Source organism: Panthera onca, chromosome C2, assembly GCF_046562875.1.
Source record: "Panthera onca isolate mPanOnc1 chromosome C2, mPanOnc1 haplotype 2, whole genome shotgun sequence".
Classification (NCBI taxonomy): domain Eukaryota; kingdom Metazoa; phylum Chordata; class Mammalia; order Carnivora; family Felidae; genus Panthera; species Panthera onca.
Genome location: NC_138347.1, coordinates 153,379,165 through 153,395,893, shown reverse-complemented (window position 1 = coordinate 153,395,893; position 16,729 = coordinate 153,379,165). Strand labels below are relative to the sequence as shown.

General features: G+C 40.7%; 1 protein-coding gene across 9 annotated transcripts in view; it reads left to right on the top strand.

The window, feature by feature from the left end:
• Window positions 1-16,729, top strand: part of GOLGA4 (golgin A4) — a 125,266-nt gene that overhangs the window by 41,328 nt on the left and 67,209 nt on the right. For 8 of the 9 annotated variants that reach the window (XM_078432522.2, XM_078432521.2, XM_078432517.2 and 5 more), the window contains 7 exons: window positions 2,582-2,629; window positions 4,207-4,263; window positions 10,998-11,096; window positions 11,637-11,766; window positions 13,124-13,305; window positions 13,596-13,679; window positions 15,793-15,940. In XM_078432522.2, the coding sequence (XP_078288648.2) occupies window positions 2,582-2,629; window positions 4,207-4,263; window positions 10,998-11,096; window positions 11,637-11,766; window positions 13,124-13,305; window positions 13,596-13,679; window positions 15,793-15,940 (748 nt within the window). The remainder of the gene's footprint in view (window positions 1-2,581; window positions 2,630-4,206; window positions 4,264-10,997; window positions 11,097-11,636; window positions 11,767-13,123; window positions 13,306-13,595; window positions 13,680-15,792; window positions 15,941-16,729) is intronic. The other variant, XM_078432518.2, reaches the window with a different exon arrangement.

The following is a 16,729-nucleotide window of genomic DNA, read 5'->3' as shown; positions in this document are numbered from 1 at the left end:
AGTTCATACTACTGTATGGCTTTTACTCTTGTGGTTGGCTAAACCATTGATTCCCCATATCCGCTGATTATTATGGCTAGTCTCTGGCATTATCTAAAGATTTTCAGGTGTACAGAACCCCTTTGGCAAGACTGTTAGTCAAATTTTGGAGAAGATCATTTCTGTAGCCTTCCGGTTTGCACCTTCCATGCCCCTCTTCTCCCCCAGCCCCTCTCCCCAACATTGCTTGCACACCACCCCCCCCCCCCCCCCCCCGCCGTGCAGAGCGCATCATCTTTCCTCCTCACATCCCCTTTTTTTGTTCATCTTCTAACTGCTGTGCTTCCGAAGTGACCTCTTCTGCCGACCAGACTTCCATCGCTGCTTACCCTAATTATGTTTTAGGTGGTCCGATTTTCTGACACATTTGGTTCACTCTCATTATACCTGCATCTAAACTTCACCTCAGATGAATCTTTAATTGCTAAATCCCTTGAGGATGGCACTGTCTGTGGTCTAAGAGAGGAAGGAAGCAGTCCCATTCCATCTTTTTTCCGCTCTTCCCTTTGGGCTGGGTTGTATTAGTTTCCCTCCCTGTCCTGTGCAGTGAAAACTCTTCTTCCTTAGGAAAGCCTTTCTGGGGCGAGTTGCCCATGGAATTTTTTTCCTTAGACAGTGCATAATGTTTTATTGCCTTACCAGTTAACTCAGCATTATAGTTAACTTTAATTGATGAATAATAAGGTTCAAGGTCCGTATATAATGTTAGCCATAACTGCCATTTTCGATTATGGCTGTAGTATGCTTAGTTTTACCCTTGCAGCCAAACATAAAAACAGAAACCCCTAGACGAAATATGTAAAATATCTTTTTAAAACTACAAAGTGCTGACAAAATAGGAAGGAATTATTAGGCTAAACTCTCTCAGCTCTCTGGAAGCTAGACATGTAAATAGCATTAAAGCCATCTCTCTCATGAGGTACTCGTGGAATCAGGCAGCTTTTTCCCGTAAATTTATTGTTATTCATTTCTGTCCGAGTCAATAATCGTCCTGGATTATTTGTTGTTTAGACTTATGTTATTTTTACTAACTTGCCTGTTGCTTCTAAGTTTGAAGCTGGGGCAGCAGTGTAAGTAGTATGAAAGTATGCAAGACACTATGCATTTTAAGTTTGCGGTGCCATTGAATTTTGCACCTTCTCTGTGAAGTAGATATTAATGAGCTTCATTTAGTAGAATGGGGTTGAGAGGCTCGTGGAGACTTAATCACAGAGATTAAGAAAATGTGCTTAAAGTCACACAGGTAGCAGCTGACAGACCTCAGGTCTTTCTGGTTGTTTCCACCCTTCTGTGCCACCTCAAGTAGAGTCATGCAGCTTCTTAGGGATGAAAAGAGCACATAGTCTTCATGTCTGTCTTTCCTTGCCATTGTAGGTGACCAGGATAAGATCGTGCTGTAAGTGACATCTCATTGTTGGCTTACTCTTCCCACCTGTCCTACTCCCCGCTTGTTGAGCACCGTTTTCCTATCCGGGAATAAGAATAGCTATTTTAAGGTAGTAAGAGGAGGATGATTGTGGTCTCAGGCAGATTTTTTTTTTTTTAATTCTTTATTGCATGGACTCCCCTTCCATGACTGCCTGCCCCGTTAACTCAAGGCATCAGTAGATGCGTTGAGGGGCACACAGCAACCTTCCAAGGAGAATGGCAGGGTGCGGAGTAGGGGAGTGCTTCCTCTTCAAGCTGCAGCCTGTCTCTTCAGAGCCCTGTTGTACTTCTGAAGTAGGGTCCAAATAATCCATTGGAGCCATGTGCTTATTTTTCAGATGAATAGGGCTATGGAATCTCTAGGTTTAAGAGATTTGTTAGTGTATAATTTCATCAGGTTGTGTAGAATGTTTAAATATCCTATTTAATTAGGTTAAATGGTTAAACATCTCTTCAGAACCTACATTATCAGTTTTCATCTATTGGTTACGAGTCCCTTTCTTCAGATTTTTACCCAGCCCTCATCACAGTTCCTATAATCAGAGTCTTTTAGAGATGAATTACATGGTCTATAATAGCCCAAAGCAACAAAACCGCCCGGTGAGCTTGCTAAATAAACACATATCCCTCCCCTCACCCCCAACTCCAGCCTCATTCCGTTAGTTTGGCGTGGGACCCAAGACTTTCTCCTCCTAAGCCAGCTCCCAGGGGATGCTGTCGCTGATGGTACTGGTTTGTGGCCGCAGTTTGAGCAGCCTCGTGCCTTTAGGCAAGTTGGCTCTGATCATAATTGGGTACTGAGATTTAAAGATGTATGTGCCTGAGGTGGAATCGAGTCCAGACTTAACATCTTTATACAGTCAAGTTATATTTTATTTTTTAGAAATACATTTCATTTGTTAATTTTGACTGTATGCTATATGCATCTAATGAGGTTGAATTATCTATAAAAGGATTCTCCTGATTTGTGTATTTGTGACTTTCATAAAGAGATGCGTTAGCAGTATTTAAAATAACTCATTTATTAAAAAATAAAAAAATAAAATAAATAAAATAAAATAACTCATTTATTTAGGAATGACTGATATTATTGGTGACTTTTTCTTTATTTTAGTTTGTCATAGCTTATCAGACTCTTCAGAGAGAGAAGAAGAAGCTCCAAGTAAGTGATATCTTGGCTGTGATATTGATTCATACATTATTTAAAAATTAGAGTCTTACAGTAAGATAGTTCTGACCCTCACTTTTAATAATTCTCCATGTGACCCAAGTATTTTTTTTTAAGTTTATTTATTTATTTTGAAAGAGAAGGAGAGCACAAGAGGGGCAGAGGGAGGGAGAGAGAATCACTCTCCAGGGTTCGAACTCACTAACTGACCTGAGATCATGACCTGAGCTGAAACCAAGAGTCACGCTTAACCAGCTGAGCCACCCAGGCACCCCGTTGTTTTAATAAAGGGAGTGAATGAGAAATTCCAGAGATTTTTACCTCTGGTCGGGATGGGCTTTTTTGAATTGTGGATCCCCTGCGGTGTGTAAGAGGTTCGGATTTAAGGCGTGTTTGCCTCTTTCAAACATGCTTTCTGGTGTCTCAATTTGCAAGTCATGTCTTGGTTTTTAGTGGTAGAGACATACAGCCTTCTAAGCTTTCCCTTCTATTTTTGAAATATCTGCAGACGTCTCTGTTCCTTATCATTATATCAAGGTCCAAACACAAGCATCTTCTCTGTTTTTTCCTGAGGCTGCTGCTTGTAAAGCTCTTGGTTAAGTATGTGGAGAGAGGAAGCTCTTCTGGGTGGCGCACCTCAGCCCCACTGTGTCACCCTGTTCTGTGGCTAGACATTTCCCACCAGGTATCCCAGGTGATAATTCACAGGTCAGAGCTAAGGGGAAGTATCCATTCCACTTCAAACGGTACCATCAGTTTGCTGTGATAAGATGTATACATATTTATCACTTGGAATCATGCTGTATTAATTTCTGTTTCTGTCCTGTCTTGAGAAAGATGGAGAATATAGGCTTATTTTTGTTAGGGGATAGCATTTTTTATCTCTGCTGTATCACGATAAACATTTTAATGTCTTTTAATGGTAAAACATAACAGATATAGAAAGTCATGCACCAAAAATATAGTCTTATTTTTTACAGTAAAAGTTATTTTATTAACAGTTTAGCATTTTGTCCCATCTAAAGACACTAATTAATTTCCCCATGTGCATTATTGTAAAATATTTAATCTGCTATAAATAATAATCTTCATTAAGTACAATATTAAATTTTCTGGCTTTGATCTGGAGTATAATCAGTTCAGAATGATCATACCAATTATTTATTGCTGATTCAGTGTTCTCATTGTCCATAACAAATGCGGAAATCAGGATATTACAAATAGAGTTTTTAGTTAATGTTTTCTTGAACATGGGGTCTTTTGACATGAGGTAGCTCTGTTTTAATCCATTGTATTATTAATATTTCATAAATTCATATTCAAAAGTTCATCTTATTCCTACAGTCTGTGGGTACCTTGCTTGTGTATCTATGAATTGTCTATGGATTTTTATTTCTAGATGTGTGTAATTCTACCACTAAGTGGCGGTAGAGAACTGTGGTTGCATAGTCCCAGTGTAAAGGATGTTAAAGATAAAGTTCAATGATTTGTGCTCTTTTTCTACTTGCTTTTCATTAGTATGTCATGCAGTTGTTTGAACCAACTTTTTTTTTTTTCTTTTTAAATTGAAGGGTATATTAAGTCAGAGTCAGGATAAAGCACTTCGGAGAATTGGAGAGTTAAGAGAGGTAAGTTGTGATTAGTACTTTGAGAATAGTAATTAAATCTCTTACATTTATCAGAACTCTTGTACTTGTTGGGAGAGTTTCATATACACTTCGGTAGTTAGAGTAAAAACTAAACAGCCCAGCTTATAAGATCAGCGATCAGTTTTTACAGTTTTTATTTGTGTCGTTTCCCTAAGGTATGTACTGTTGGTGGAATTAATGACATAAGAGGATCTTACTTAGGGGCACCTAGGTGGCTCAGTTGGTTAAGCATCCGATTCTTGGTTTGGGCTTAGGTCGGGATCTCACAGTTCATGGGTTGGAGCCCCGCTCTAACGAGCCCGGCTCCGTGCTGACGACGTGAGGAGCCTGCCTGGGATTTTCCCCCTCCCTCTCTGTCTGTGTCTCCCCTGTGCATGTGCACACAGACACACACACCCTCTCTCTCAAAATGAATAAATAAACTTAAGAGAAAAAGAATATCATGTTTAGCAGTAGAATATCATTTGCCAGCTTGAACAGTCAGTGGCAACTTCCAAGGCTAACCTGTCTCCTCTGTTAGGTATTTCAGGCTTGTTTTTTGTTTTTCCTAACCAATAATCTTGGTAAAATTAGATAAAAATTATGTTCATTATAATTTTGGGGGATAACTTTTACAATGAAGTATTAGAATCGAGGCAGATATTTATCATTTGGAATCATACTTTGCTCATTTCTGCTCCTGTCCTGTCTTGAGAAGAACAGATATTATTGACTTGTATTGGTTAGAGGATAGGATTCTATATCGCTCCTGTATCGCTTATGGTAAAATTTTAAAAATATTTTGATTGTGAAAATATTTTAATTGTAAAGTATAACAAATATAGAAAATCATGCACAAAAATATATGGCTTATCTGTGTATGGTGAACACATCATAACCACCACCACGGTCAAGAAATAGAATGTTCCTTGTCATCCCAAGAGCCCCTGTGTGTTTCCCAACCAAGTCATAGTCCCGTCCCTTTCTCCAAAAATAACTACTGACTTGTGTTGTACTTCCTTGTGTCTCTTTAAGCATTTTTTTTTTAAAGTTTCTTTATTTTGAGAGAGAGAGAGAGAGAGAGAGAGAGAGAGAGAGAGAATTCCAAGCAGGCTCCACACTGGCAGCATGGAGTCTGAGACAGGGCTCGAACCCATGAACCTTGAGATCATGACCTGAGCCCAAATGAAGAGTCCAACGCTTAACTGATTGAGCCACCCAGGTACCCCTAAGGTTTTATCACCTAAGTGTGCACCTCTAGACATAATAGTCTTGCCTGTGTAAAAATTGTTTTGGTAGATCTTGAAAAGTCTCCTTGAATCTACACATCCCCCTGGATCCCTTTCTTTTCCTTACAGTTCATGTGTGGAAGAACCTGATGATAAAAGACCCAAAATCACTTATTGGCCTTATTCCAGCATTATAAACACAACAGTCTTAGAATAACAATTCTAATACTACCACCATCAATTATGATTCATGAAATTAGTTAAATAAATTTTTATATACTATTCCAGTTTTTCCACCATTTAAAGATCTTTTTCCATATGTATACTGTTAGGTCATAAGCCATTACATATGTATTCTTTTCCTTTTAATCCTTGTGAAAATGAAAACCCTGTTAGGAAATGCTTGTCAGAGACACAGATTGACAAGTTTTAGTTATTTTTAGTATCTGCCTACCTGTGTTAGTTTTTCGTTGCTGCTGCAACAAATACCACAACCTTAGTGGCTTAAGATAACACAAATCTCAGAAATTTGACACAAGTCTTACGCAGCTGAAATCAAGGTGTCGGTTGGACTGTTCCTTAATGAAGGTTCTAGGGGACAATCTGTTTCTTTGCCATTTCCAGCTGTTGAGGCTGCCACGTCCTCTGGTCCTTGGACGTGGCAAAGCCTTTTTCCTTTATCTTCAAAGCTATCAATGTTGCATCTCTGCCCATTCGACCATAATCACTTCTCCCCTTCTCTTTGAACTCAATTGGGAAAGGTTCTGATTTTAAGAACCCATGAGATTAGATTGGGCCCACCCAGATAATCCAGGATAATCTCCTATTTCGGGGCTCTTGACTTATTCACATCTGCACCTTCTCCTGATATATTCCAGGTTCAGGAATTAGGACTTGGGATCTGTGGGGCCATATTCTGCCTACCACACTGTCTTTAGTCAAGACTGTAATCAATGGAATGGACAGGGGACAGCTGGGCCAAGGGAAGAGAGGAGGAACAAGGGGTCTAGAGGCCATAGAATAAATTTTGTTTGGTACAGATCTACACTATTTTTTTAGTAGCTAAGATCTATTTCTGAACTATAACTCTGGTTCCAGTTACATGAAGAGAGATTTATTCCGTAATTTATGTGTAGATACTAAATGGACAAGTGAGGGTCTGGATATTTTAAATTTTGTTCACAAAGAACAAAAAATTTCCTTCAGCTAAATAGTATAATCCATAAAATCATGATTAGTATTTAATTAAACATTCAAAGTGCTGTAAGTCATAAAGTATTTCGTTTCTTTGGAATTAAAGTCTGAAGAGAAGTTACACGCAGGTAGTACTTTATTGATTTAGACCAGGCAAAAGAGTATAATTTTCTTTATTTTGTTATATGAAGATATTCAGGGTATTAGGAAGGATGTCGGGTTTGAGGCTAGCATTGAGAACTACCATGACTTCCAGTGCTTTGACAAAACCTCAGATGCAAGGCCTTCTGGCTAAGCGTCTGCGGTTTCTTATTGTTGGCATATTCACTGTATCCCTGGGGGGTTGCAGCTTTCTGTAAGTTTGCTGTGGCTGAACCAAGAAAGAAGGCATATGCAGATTTCTATGGAAATTAAGATTCTATGAAAGATTTTGAAGAGATGAGGAAAGCTGGTATCTTTCAGGGGCCAAAAGGATTTTGGAATGTAAAGAATTTCTTTGGGTTGAGTCCCATGGAATTTTGTCACTGATCTGTGTTCCTCAATTATGGAACATGAATACTCGGTTATGGCATAGTTTCTCTTGATAAACAAGCAGCTAACAAATAACTGTAATAAAAAAAGATATTCAGAAAACATTGCTTGCTTAGTATTTTATTTCTTCCTCATGCATATACATGTGAGTAGAATCCATGAACATCTCTCCTCTAATATTTTTTGGATGGATGACAAAACAAAACAGCAGTCCTGTATATACATATACATATATGTATGTATATTTTATTCTTACGCTGATTTTTAGCATATTAGGCATTTGTTAATGAATCAGATAAGTAGAAGGGTAAGCAAAACCATTTCCAACAGATAGCATGTAATTTTCTTTGCCTGATCTTGAATCTTATAACATCCACAGATATTAAATAGGAATATCATATTATGAGAAAGTTAATACAACTATGAATATTATGAGCTCATCCAAGTAGATAGGGTTCTGATTCCCTTTTAAGGCCAGATAAATGGGGAGTAAATGAAGACACTATCCTAGATATTTCCTCCTTTCTCTGTCCTTCTGTCCGTGCATGGCATGTACTTTTTCTAGGCTCACCTGGATGCAGTTCATTATAAGCAATTGCTGTTCTCAAAGCTAACTTTAGGAGGAGGGTTCATTTTTTGCAGCCTGAAATCACATCTGAACATAATGGGTAGCATAGGGCAAAGATAAAAAATAGTGAAATAGTTAATGTATTTGATACATTCTACTCATCAGGATTTCTCTCTAAGGGTATAATTAGAAAGACCTTTCAAATCATATGCATAAAAATGTTAATCTCAAGATTTGCCAAAATTTGTAAACGGTCTGAATGGCCAAAAATGGGAACATTATTGAATTAGTTTGTTATATTTAGTAATATTATAGAGCCATTTATTATTATTTGGCTAAAAAGTTCAAATAGTATTAGATATACCCTGAAGGTTTAATCAAAAATAAATTAAAAAAAATTTTTTTAATGTTTACTTACTTTTGAGAGAGTGAGAGAGACAGAGCATGAGTGGGGGAGGGGCAGAGAGAGAGAGGGAGACACAGAATCCGAAGCAGGCTCCAGGCTCTGAGCTGTCAGCACAGAGCCCGACGCGGGGCTCAAACTCACAAACCGTGAGATCATGACCTGAGCTGAAGTCGGACGCTTAACTGACCGAGCCACTCAGGCACCCCAAAAGAAATTTTTGTTAATGTTTTATTTAATTTTTGAGAGAGCGAGAGAGACAGAGCATGAATGGGGAAGGGGCAGAGAGAGAGATGGAGACTGAGCTGGCAGGACACAGCCTGATGTGGGGCTCGAATTCACCAGCCATGAGATCATGACCTGAGCCGAAGTCAGATACTTAACCAACTGAGCCACCCAGGTGCTCTAGAAGAAATTTTTAAAGTAAGAAATGACCCCAGATACTAGGGTCCAGTTCTAGAGGTAGTGAGATCCCTATCAAGGAAATATTGGACAATTGGCTAGCCAGCCTGTGGGCCGTCGTCAGGATATAAGTAGACAGTTCTTAAGTTCCTTTTTAACTGTAGTCTGTATTGTTTATGGAGTACTTAGTAGAATAGGGTAAAGTGACAAGTGGAGGGAGTGGAGTGTATGATTAAAAGATGCTGCTGTTGTATCCAGGGATTTCTTGTCTACACAGAGAGGTTAAAACATTAAAAACCTGAAAATCATCATATATATTGAGGAATTTGGGGACACCTGGGTGGCTAGGTTGGTTAAACGTCTGACTCTTGATTTCAGCTCAGGTCATGATCTCATGGTCATGGGATCGAGCCCTGTGTCAGACTCTGCACTGACCATGAAGCCTGCTTACGATTCTTTCTCCCTCTCCCCCTTTTCCCCTCCCCCATGCACGTGTCTGTGTGCGTGTGTGTGCGTGTGTGTGTGCGTGCACGTGCTCTCTCTCAAAAAAAAATTGAGGAATTTTTGTTGGCTGTTAGAGATGGCATATAACAGAGTCTAGTATGGTAGGATGTAGAAAATTATTTGGAAGAAATGAATTTTAAAGAGGGTAAAGGATCATAAAGAATTGGCCTGTGCGGAGTCATGGACGGCAGTGCTTTCCAGACTGTTTGGCTTTCATGGACTGAAAAATTACCTTCTAGTTCCTTCCAGATAGAGGGGAAAGGAGAATTGTCAGGGAGCTGCAGACTTTTACTTTTTCCAGTAGGACATTGAATAAGGAACCAGATTCTTTTATTGTCATTATTTTGTGAAAGATTTTTTTTTTTTTTTTTTTTTTAATTTTTAAGTAATTTCTATACCCATGTCACAACCCTGGGATCAGCTGCTGCCTGCTCTTCCAACTGAGCCAGCCAGGTGCCCTGAAAAGGTTTTTTTTTAATCACAAAAAAGAGTAGGAAAGACATATTCTCAGAGTAAAGGACAGGTGTTTAAATGAAGGAAAAACTGTCTCCACCGGCTTTGTGTTTGTTATTTCACCACGGATCCGTCAAGACTTCACTGTGGACCTGTCCTGACTCAAAGACTGGCATTTGGAGACTCGTTCCGTGGGAGGAGCCAAGCCAGGAGTTTTAGTGAGAGGAGCAGTGCCAGTGGGATCTTGGGGCGGTGTAGGTGTGGGGGAGAATAGAGAACAGTTAGTGCTTCAGTGTTTTGAGAGCTAATAAATTTGAAACATTGTAGAAAGAGGGCGTTGCTTGCTAAGTCCTTGCAAATGTTGTTTGGGGAAAATTTCCTAGCAAATGTGTGTGCAAGGGATGGATTAAACCAGAGGAAGACTTGAGGTGAGAATTCTCTCTAGAAGGCTACTGAAGGAAATTAGTCATTGAAATGATAGAGATCTATCTGGACTATAGTTACGGATGTGGAAAACGAGAGCGCTCAAATATTGTAACAGCAGTAAAAGAATCTGCTCACACGCAGGGATTGACAAAGGGAGGCAAAATGTGACTGTGAACGTTCTGAGCTCAGGGAACTAGAAAAGGAGGCATCGTAGAAAAATAGATGGGTTTTGATGGGATATTTCATATGCTCCAGACTGTAATCTCTAGCATTCTAACGGAATAAGTGTCAGAAGCACCGAAGGCACAGGACTGAAGGGGGATCGATGCCAATAGAATCTGTGAGGCGGGTGGGGCAAAATAAGAGACAGGAGTGTAGACAGGAGCCTAAAGCCCCAGAGAGCAGGTGCCTCATCTGAGAAGGGAACTATTGGTGACTGCTATAATAGAGAGGTAAAGACCATTGGATTTAGTTGGGAAGGCTCCCTGATGACCCAGAGAAAGGAGCATTTTAAGTAATTTCAGGAACTTGAAATTTTTCAGTTTGGTGATGGGCTAGATCAGCCTTTTCGTTTCACAGATGAGGAAGCTTCTGACTTTGGCTGTCTCTTGCTTCTGGTTATTGGGAGGAGGAAGGTTGTATTGGCTCTCTGTTTGGTAGAAAACAATGTAGTTTTAGGTCAAGTGCATCCAGAGAGCACAAGGAGTAAGATGTCTTAAAGTCGGATAAAGATTTTTTAGCTTAAATAATTATTTGTCCTCTCCACACTATTAACATCATAGAGCAGTCATTCCAGCTCTACAAATACACTTTCTTCTTGGACCTTCGTGGTTTTGAAGGAACAAAATTATCTGCTGGGAGAAATGCTAACGTTTTAGGCGCTGATTCTTCTCTAATTATTGTTGCTGATACTTTACCTTCAGAGAAACGCAAATCTGGATTATGTTTTTGAGCTTTGAAAACCTCAAGTTTGTATTTTTTTTGTTTTTTACCGAAAACTACTTTAAAGCTCTTTGTGTTCTAGGAGCTGCAGATGGATCAACAAGCGAAAAAACGTCTGCAAGAGGAGTTTGATGCATCTTTAGAGGAAAAAGATCAGCACATCAGTGTTCTCCAGACTCAGGTAAAAGATTACAAGAAAAAGTGTGTGGCGTTTGGATAGAGAAAAATGAAGGGAGTTTTGAGGCTCTAGATGTTACAAAATGGCCTTTTTTTCTTTTTTTTTGAGAGCGAGAGAGAGAGAGAGAGAGAGAGAGAGAGAGTGTGTATGTGTGTGTGTGTGGGGGGGGCACATGTGTGAGCCAGAGAGGGGCAGTGGGGGAGAGAATCCCAAGCAGGCTCCATGCTCAGCACAGAGCCTGACATGGGGTCGATCCCAGGACCATGAGATCATGACCTGAGCTCAGCCACCAGGTGCCCCAAAATGGCCTATTTTTTTTTTATTTTTTATTTTTTTAATTTTTGAGAGAGAGTGAGCGAGTGAGCATGAGCGAGGGAGGGCACAGAGAGAGGGAGACACAGAATCCAAAGTGGGTTCTGCACGGACAGCACTGACCCCATGTGGGTCTCGAACTCATGACCTGAGCTGAAGTTGGATGCTTAACCGACTGAGCCACCCAGGCGCCCCTATCATCTTATTTTCTAATGCACATTTCTTTTTTAGGTTTCTCTGCTGAAACAGCGGTTACGAAACGGCCCCATGAATGTCGATTTACCGAAACCGTGTCCTCAGATGGAACCACAGGCTGAAGGTGCCGCTAAAGAGAACACGGAGAGTGATATAGAGCCAGTAGGTAAGCTTCATCTTGTGAAAAAGTTAGTTTAGAAGCTAGGGGAGGATGCTGAGAGTTTCCGGGGCATGATGTGGGCTGAGATAGAAAAGTGTCCTCCTACGATTTCCAGAAAGATGCACGAGTGTTTGTTACTTTGGTTCTTTGTTTGTTGTGGTTATTCAGGAGAACGGAGCTAAGTCATTGTTTTAAGACTTGAAAGCCCGTGAGTAGCACCACGTTTTCGTTGTAATTAAAATTCACTCTAGCGCTCACTTCAGCAGCACATACGCTAAAATTCATGATGTTACACTGTTTTATTGATAGTGGTAGCTAGATTTCGTAAAAACAGATCCATCCTGTTTAAGATAAGTGAATTTGTTCTTGTCGCTGGCTATTTCATTTTTTAAGGAATACTGCTTAAATATTTCTGCATTCAAAGATATCTGTATTTGCTTTCTAATTAGAAAAGAAGGCATAGGGGCACTGGGTGGCTCAGGCAGTTAAGCGTCCAACTTCAGCTCAGGTCATGATCTCACAGTCCTTGAGTTCGAGCCCCGTGTCAGGCTCTGTGCTGACAGCTCGGAGCCTGGGGCCTGCCCGTGTCTCCTCTTCTCTCTGCCCCTTCCCCTCTCATTCTGTGTCTTTCTCTCTCTCTCTCAAAAATAAATAAACATTAAAAAAAGAAAAGAAAGAATAGTAAATTTTGTCTCACAATCCAGTTGTTGCCCTCCATACTCTTTGAGGCTTTAAGGTACATAGTCAGCAAAATCCCCACTTTTTATTTAGTAGGTCTTTCTCCCAAAGATGCTTATGACAAATCGTTAGTCCGGGCAGGGCCAGAGTTAGGTGCTGAACAGCCATCTATCTGTGTGAGCAACCAGCCTATAGAGGGTCCTGAAATTCCCCTGTGAGTATGGAAACTTTACTCATAAACGTATGGAGAATGTAGAAAGCTGTACTTACCAGAACTCCTCTCAGGAACAGATGAGGATACGTTAGAAAAATTTCTTATTAATCCCCTTGGGATGGGAGCCAGGACACAGAGGGCACTTTTGAATAACAAAAGACGGCCATCCAACTGTCTTTCAAGGAGGGTGGACTCTGGCAAGTTAGTTAACTACTGGGTGTTTTGTGCCCTTGGGGTGGGGTTGTACCATAGGTCCGGTGAATGCACTGCCCTGCTTCTTCAGATACAGGCCATACAAATAGTGACTGAGCAGAGGCTGGGAAGGGTAGGCCTCTCTTCTCCGTCCGGCTCAGAGGACAGCAGAGCGTAGGGTGAGAGTGCACCCCTGTGTACTAACAGGAACTGCTCCCGGAGAGCCCTTCTGTTCCTTACTGACTGCCCCTGCCCGTGCTGCTTTATTGATCGCCGTAGATGGAGCGTCTGCTAAAAGCCTGCAAGTACTTCAGCAGAGAGTTAAGCGGCAAGAGAATCTCCTGCAGCGTTGTAAGGCAACAATTCAGTCGCATAAGGAACAATGCGCGCTGCTAACCAGTGAGAAAGACGCTCTGCAAGAACAGCTAGATGAAAGGCTTCAAGAACTAGAAAAGATGAAGGTAAAAGCTCAAATGAGTTTGGCTTGATGTAACCCTGTAAAGCTAGATCCACCGGCCCCAGCGTGGCCCGCATCGCCCTCTCCTGCAAAGCCCTTCCCTTCTTCCGTGCACAGTACAGAGAGGACTCCCAGTTGCCCTGGGATTTGTAGCATTGACCGTCCTTTCCCGACGTCCTGTGCGCCGTTGCTCCTACTGGGCTGACAAGTATCCAAATTAGACAGAATGTGTAGAGTTCTCATGTGAGGAGAAGCTTTCTTAGAGATGGAAATGAATTTTTAAAATTTTTTTAGGAGCTTCATATGGCTGAGAAGACTAAACTTATCACTCAGTTGCGTGATGCAAAGAACTTAATTGAACAGCTTGAACAAGATAAGGTAAACCAATAAACCTTATGATACTAAAAGTTTTCAGGGGGCCCCAGAATCCACTTTGGAAGCAGGTAGAAGCATTCAGGCATATGCTTTCCAAAGTTATTACAGCTGCTTCCCTGAAACATCTTTTTGTTGTAATTTTGAAATTTAAATAACTGTTAGCATTAGTTGTATATCATGTGAAGCCGATTCTCTGTCATTTTTTGATTCCGGTAAGCGTTTTGATTTATAGATTAGCGTAACTATTGCAAAATAAATCTAGTTATAGTACCTAAGTACTTTTCAGAGAAACGTTGAATTTTTTTTATAGGTAAGACATTACTGAAAGTGAATGATGTTAAGTATTGTCTTCAAATATAACGGAAACAGATTAATCTCTCAGATAAATTGCCTTAAGTAAAGAAGTGGTAGTGTGTGTATTAGTATGAATGGAAGTTTGGGCCAAGAAATTTTAGGATGTACAGGTGAGATTGGCAGTTTACAGAGGGAGTAGCAGCTGTGGCCATGGCAGCAAAGACAACTGAAAATTCATGGGTGAATCCTCTCCCCCCAGGTCTTTCAGCCCCAAGTTCTTGGTTTCTCTTTCTAAAGCAGCTCCCAGTTGGTTCACGTTGTCCACCATTTTCTTTAATATGCTACATTATAGCTATAGTATTTAAGGTGACCAGGCAATTAAGAACATGTCAGAGCTGTTTACTTTTGAAACGTGTTAGCAATCTTTTCATTCTCCGATGTCACTTTGCTAGATTCAACTCTATCCACTTCATGAAGGCCCACCTTAAAAAAAGCGAACCCACCACCCAGCTTCAACAGTTGACATCTCTGGGCTCATCTTGTTTTGCCTGCACATGTCTAGCCCTTATTATCCTCAACCCAGAATTTACTTTGTTGTACAGCAAATCCAAGAAGTCTCGTAATTTCTTCCCTAAGTATTTTGATGTATTTTTAAAACAAAAGACTCTTTTTATTTCTATAAAAATATAACTACATTTTCATGTTTACCGTCTAAAAATGTAATAATTCCTTAATACCACCACCTATCTGGTTTCAGATTTTGCCTTTTGTCTCATACTTTTCCCCCCTTCTCTGTGAGTCAAGATCTAAGTAAGTTTCTTTCATTGCAGTTGGTTGACATGTGACTCTTAAGACTTCTTTTAATCAGTAGGTTCCATTGCCCGTCCCTCCCGCCCCGTGTCTCTTTTTCTCCATTGTGATTTGGTTTTTGAAGAAACTGAAGGTTGACGATCTTGTTTTGAAATTTTGTATAATCCCCATTCACCTGGTTTGTATCTGTCCATTAATATCAGCCATCCGGAAGAGTCACAGCGTAAACCGAGGTTTGACAAACCCCACAAGTAAAGTCATAATCTTAAGATCATGAAATAGCTGTCCCCAGATCTTATTTTTCAGGAGACAAGTTGAACCACCCTGTTTTTTGTTAGCCGCAAATGACTGATTCAGTGTATAATATATAATGTATAATATATAATATCCCTTTTCCCCTTAGTGACCTTCATTTCATGTGTAGATTATCCAGAGAGCGGGAGGACAGTAGCAGTTAGCAAATTGGAGGAGTTGGGGTGGCACCAGAGACTGGCACAAGAGAAAAGAGAAAAAGCAGGCAGACTACCACAGTCTTGGCCCATCATTGTGGCAGCAGTAACCTTCTGCCTTCAGTGGCCTCTGAGGCTCTCCCCGTGTTCCAGCACAGATCAATAACCGTAGTTCATGGTAGCCCTGAGCCAAGTACAAAAGGCTGTATTGTGTTCATTATAAACTAGTTACTGAGATAGGGAACATTGGCGCAAACACTTATAGGAAGATTATAAATCTTTTAACTAAAATGTGTTTTTAACACTCAAAAGTTTGAACTTACTATTAAAATAATTTTTCATATTAACAAATACCCTGATCTGCCAGGTAACCAGAGTTGTTATAGTATATAGTGTAGTATAGAGCACAGAGCACACACTTCAGTTTGTGAAATACTAAAATCGTTCTTATGCTCTACTTAGTACGAAATACTAGGTTTTCTGCCTTTTAAGTGAGTTTGATATGTGCTATCGATGATGCAGCTTTGTTAGGCAAACACTTCAGTGTCTGCACTTCTGTTTAGGGAATGGTAATAGCAGAGACGAAACGTCAGATGCACGAAACCCTGGAAATGAAAGAAGAAGAAATTGCTCAACTTCGTAGTCGCATCAAACAGATGACTACCCAGGGAGAGGAGTTACGGGAACAGAAAGAAAAGTCCGAAAGAGCTGGTAAGAACTCAGGGGTTATTTGTTTGACGTTAGAACTCAAAAGTCATGTAAAGTGATCGACCAAACAACATTGAGAGAAACTAGTTAACTTTTGATATTGATACACAGATTCTGTATAGATGCCGAACTGTTCCTTAGAGGAGGGAGGGGCTGGTGGACTGCAGCCTGTGGGTGGAATCCAGCCCACGGATGGCCCGTTTGTAGGACTCTCAAGCTTAGAATGCTTTCTACATTTTTCTATAGTTAGAAAAAGGAAGAATATGTGACAGACACCACGCGTGGCCCGCCAAGCCTAAAATGGTTATCGTTTGGCCCTTTTATAGAAACGTTTGCTGACTCCTGCCTCGGCGTATCAAACTTCAGGTTGGCAATTTTGGAACTCCCCAAGTAGGCACAGCGGTACACAGCAAACAATTGCTGCCCTACAGATGCTCTAGGGTAAACAAAGAGCTTAAGATAGAGTACAGAAAAAAGTCTAAGATAAGCCTCTACACGTAGCAGAGTTAGTTGTGTCACAACAAACGGAGGCCGTGAAAGTGTAGAGACCAGCATAGTATTCCGCAAGGTGCGATGCTGAGTCACGTGAAGAAAGAGAGGAGCGAGCAGAGTGAACGAGCACTTCGGGTTCGTGAGGGCGTGAGTGTTGAGTTGGGCCTCCGGGAATGGATAGGAGGGGCCTAGGCGGAGAGGTGGGGGCAGCACACATTTCAGTTACTACAAGGTCAGCGGCAGGCACGGTGAGTCGAGTGGGTGTGTGAATCGGCGGCAAACAGTTCTTGCTCGGGTGGG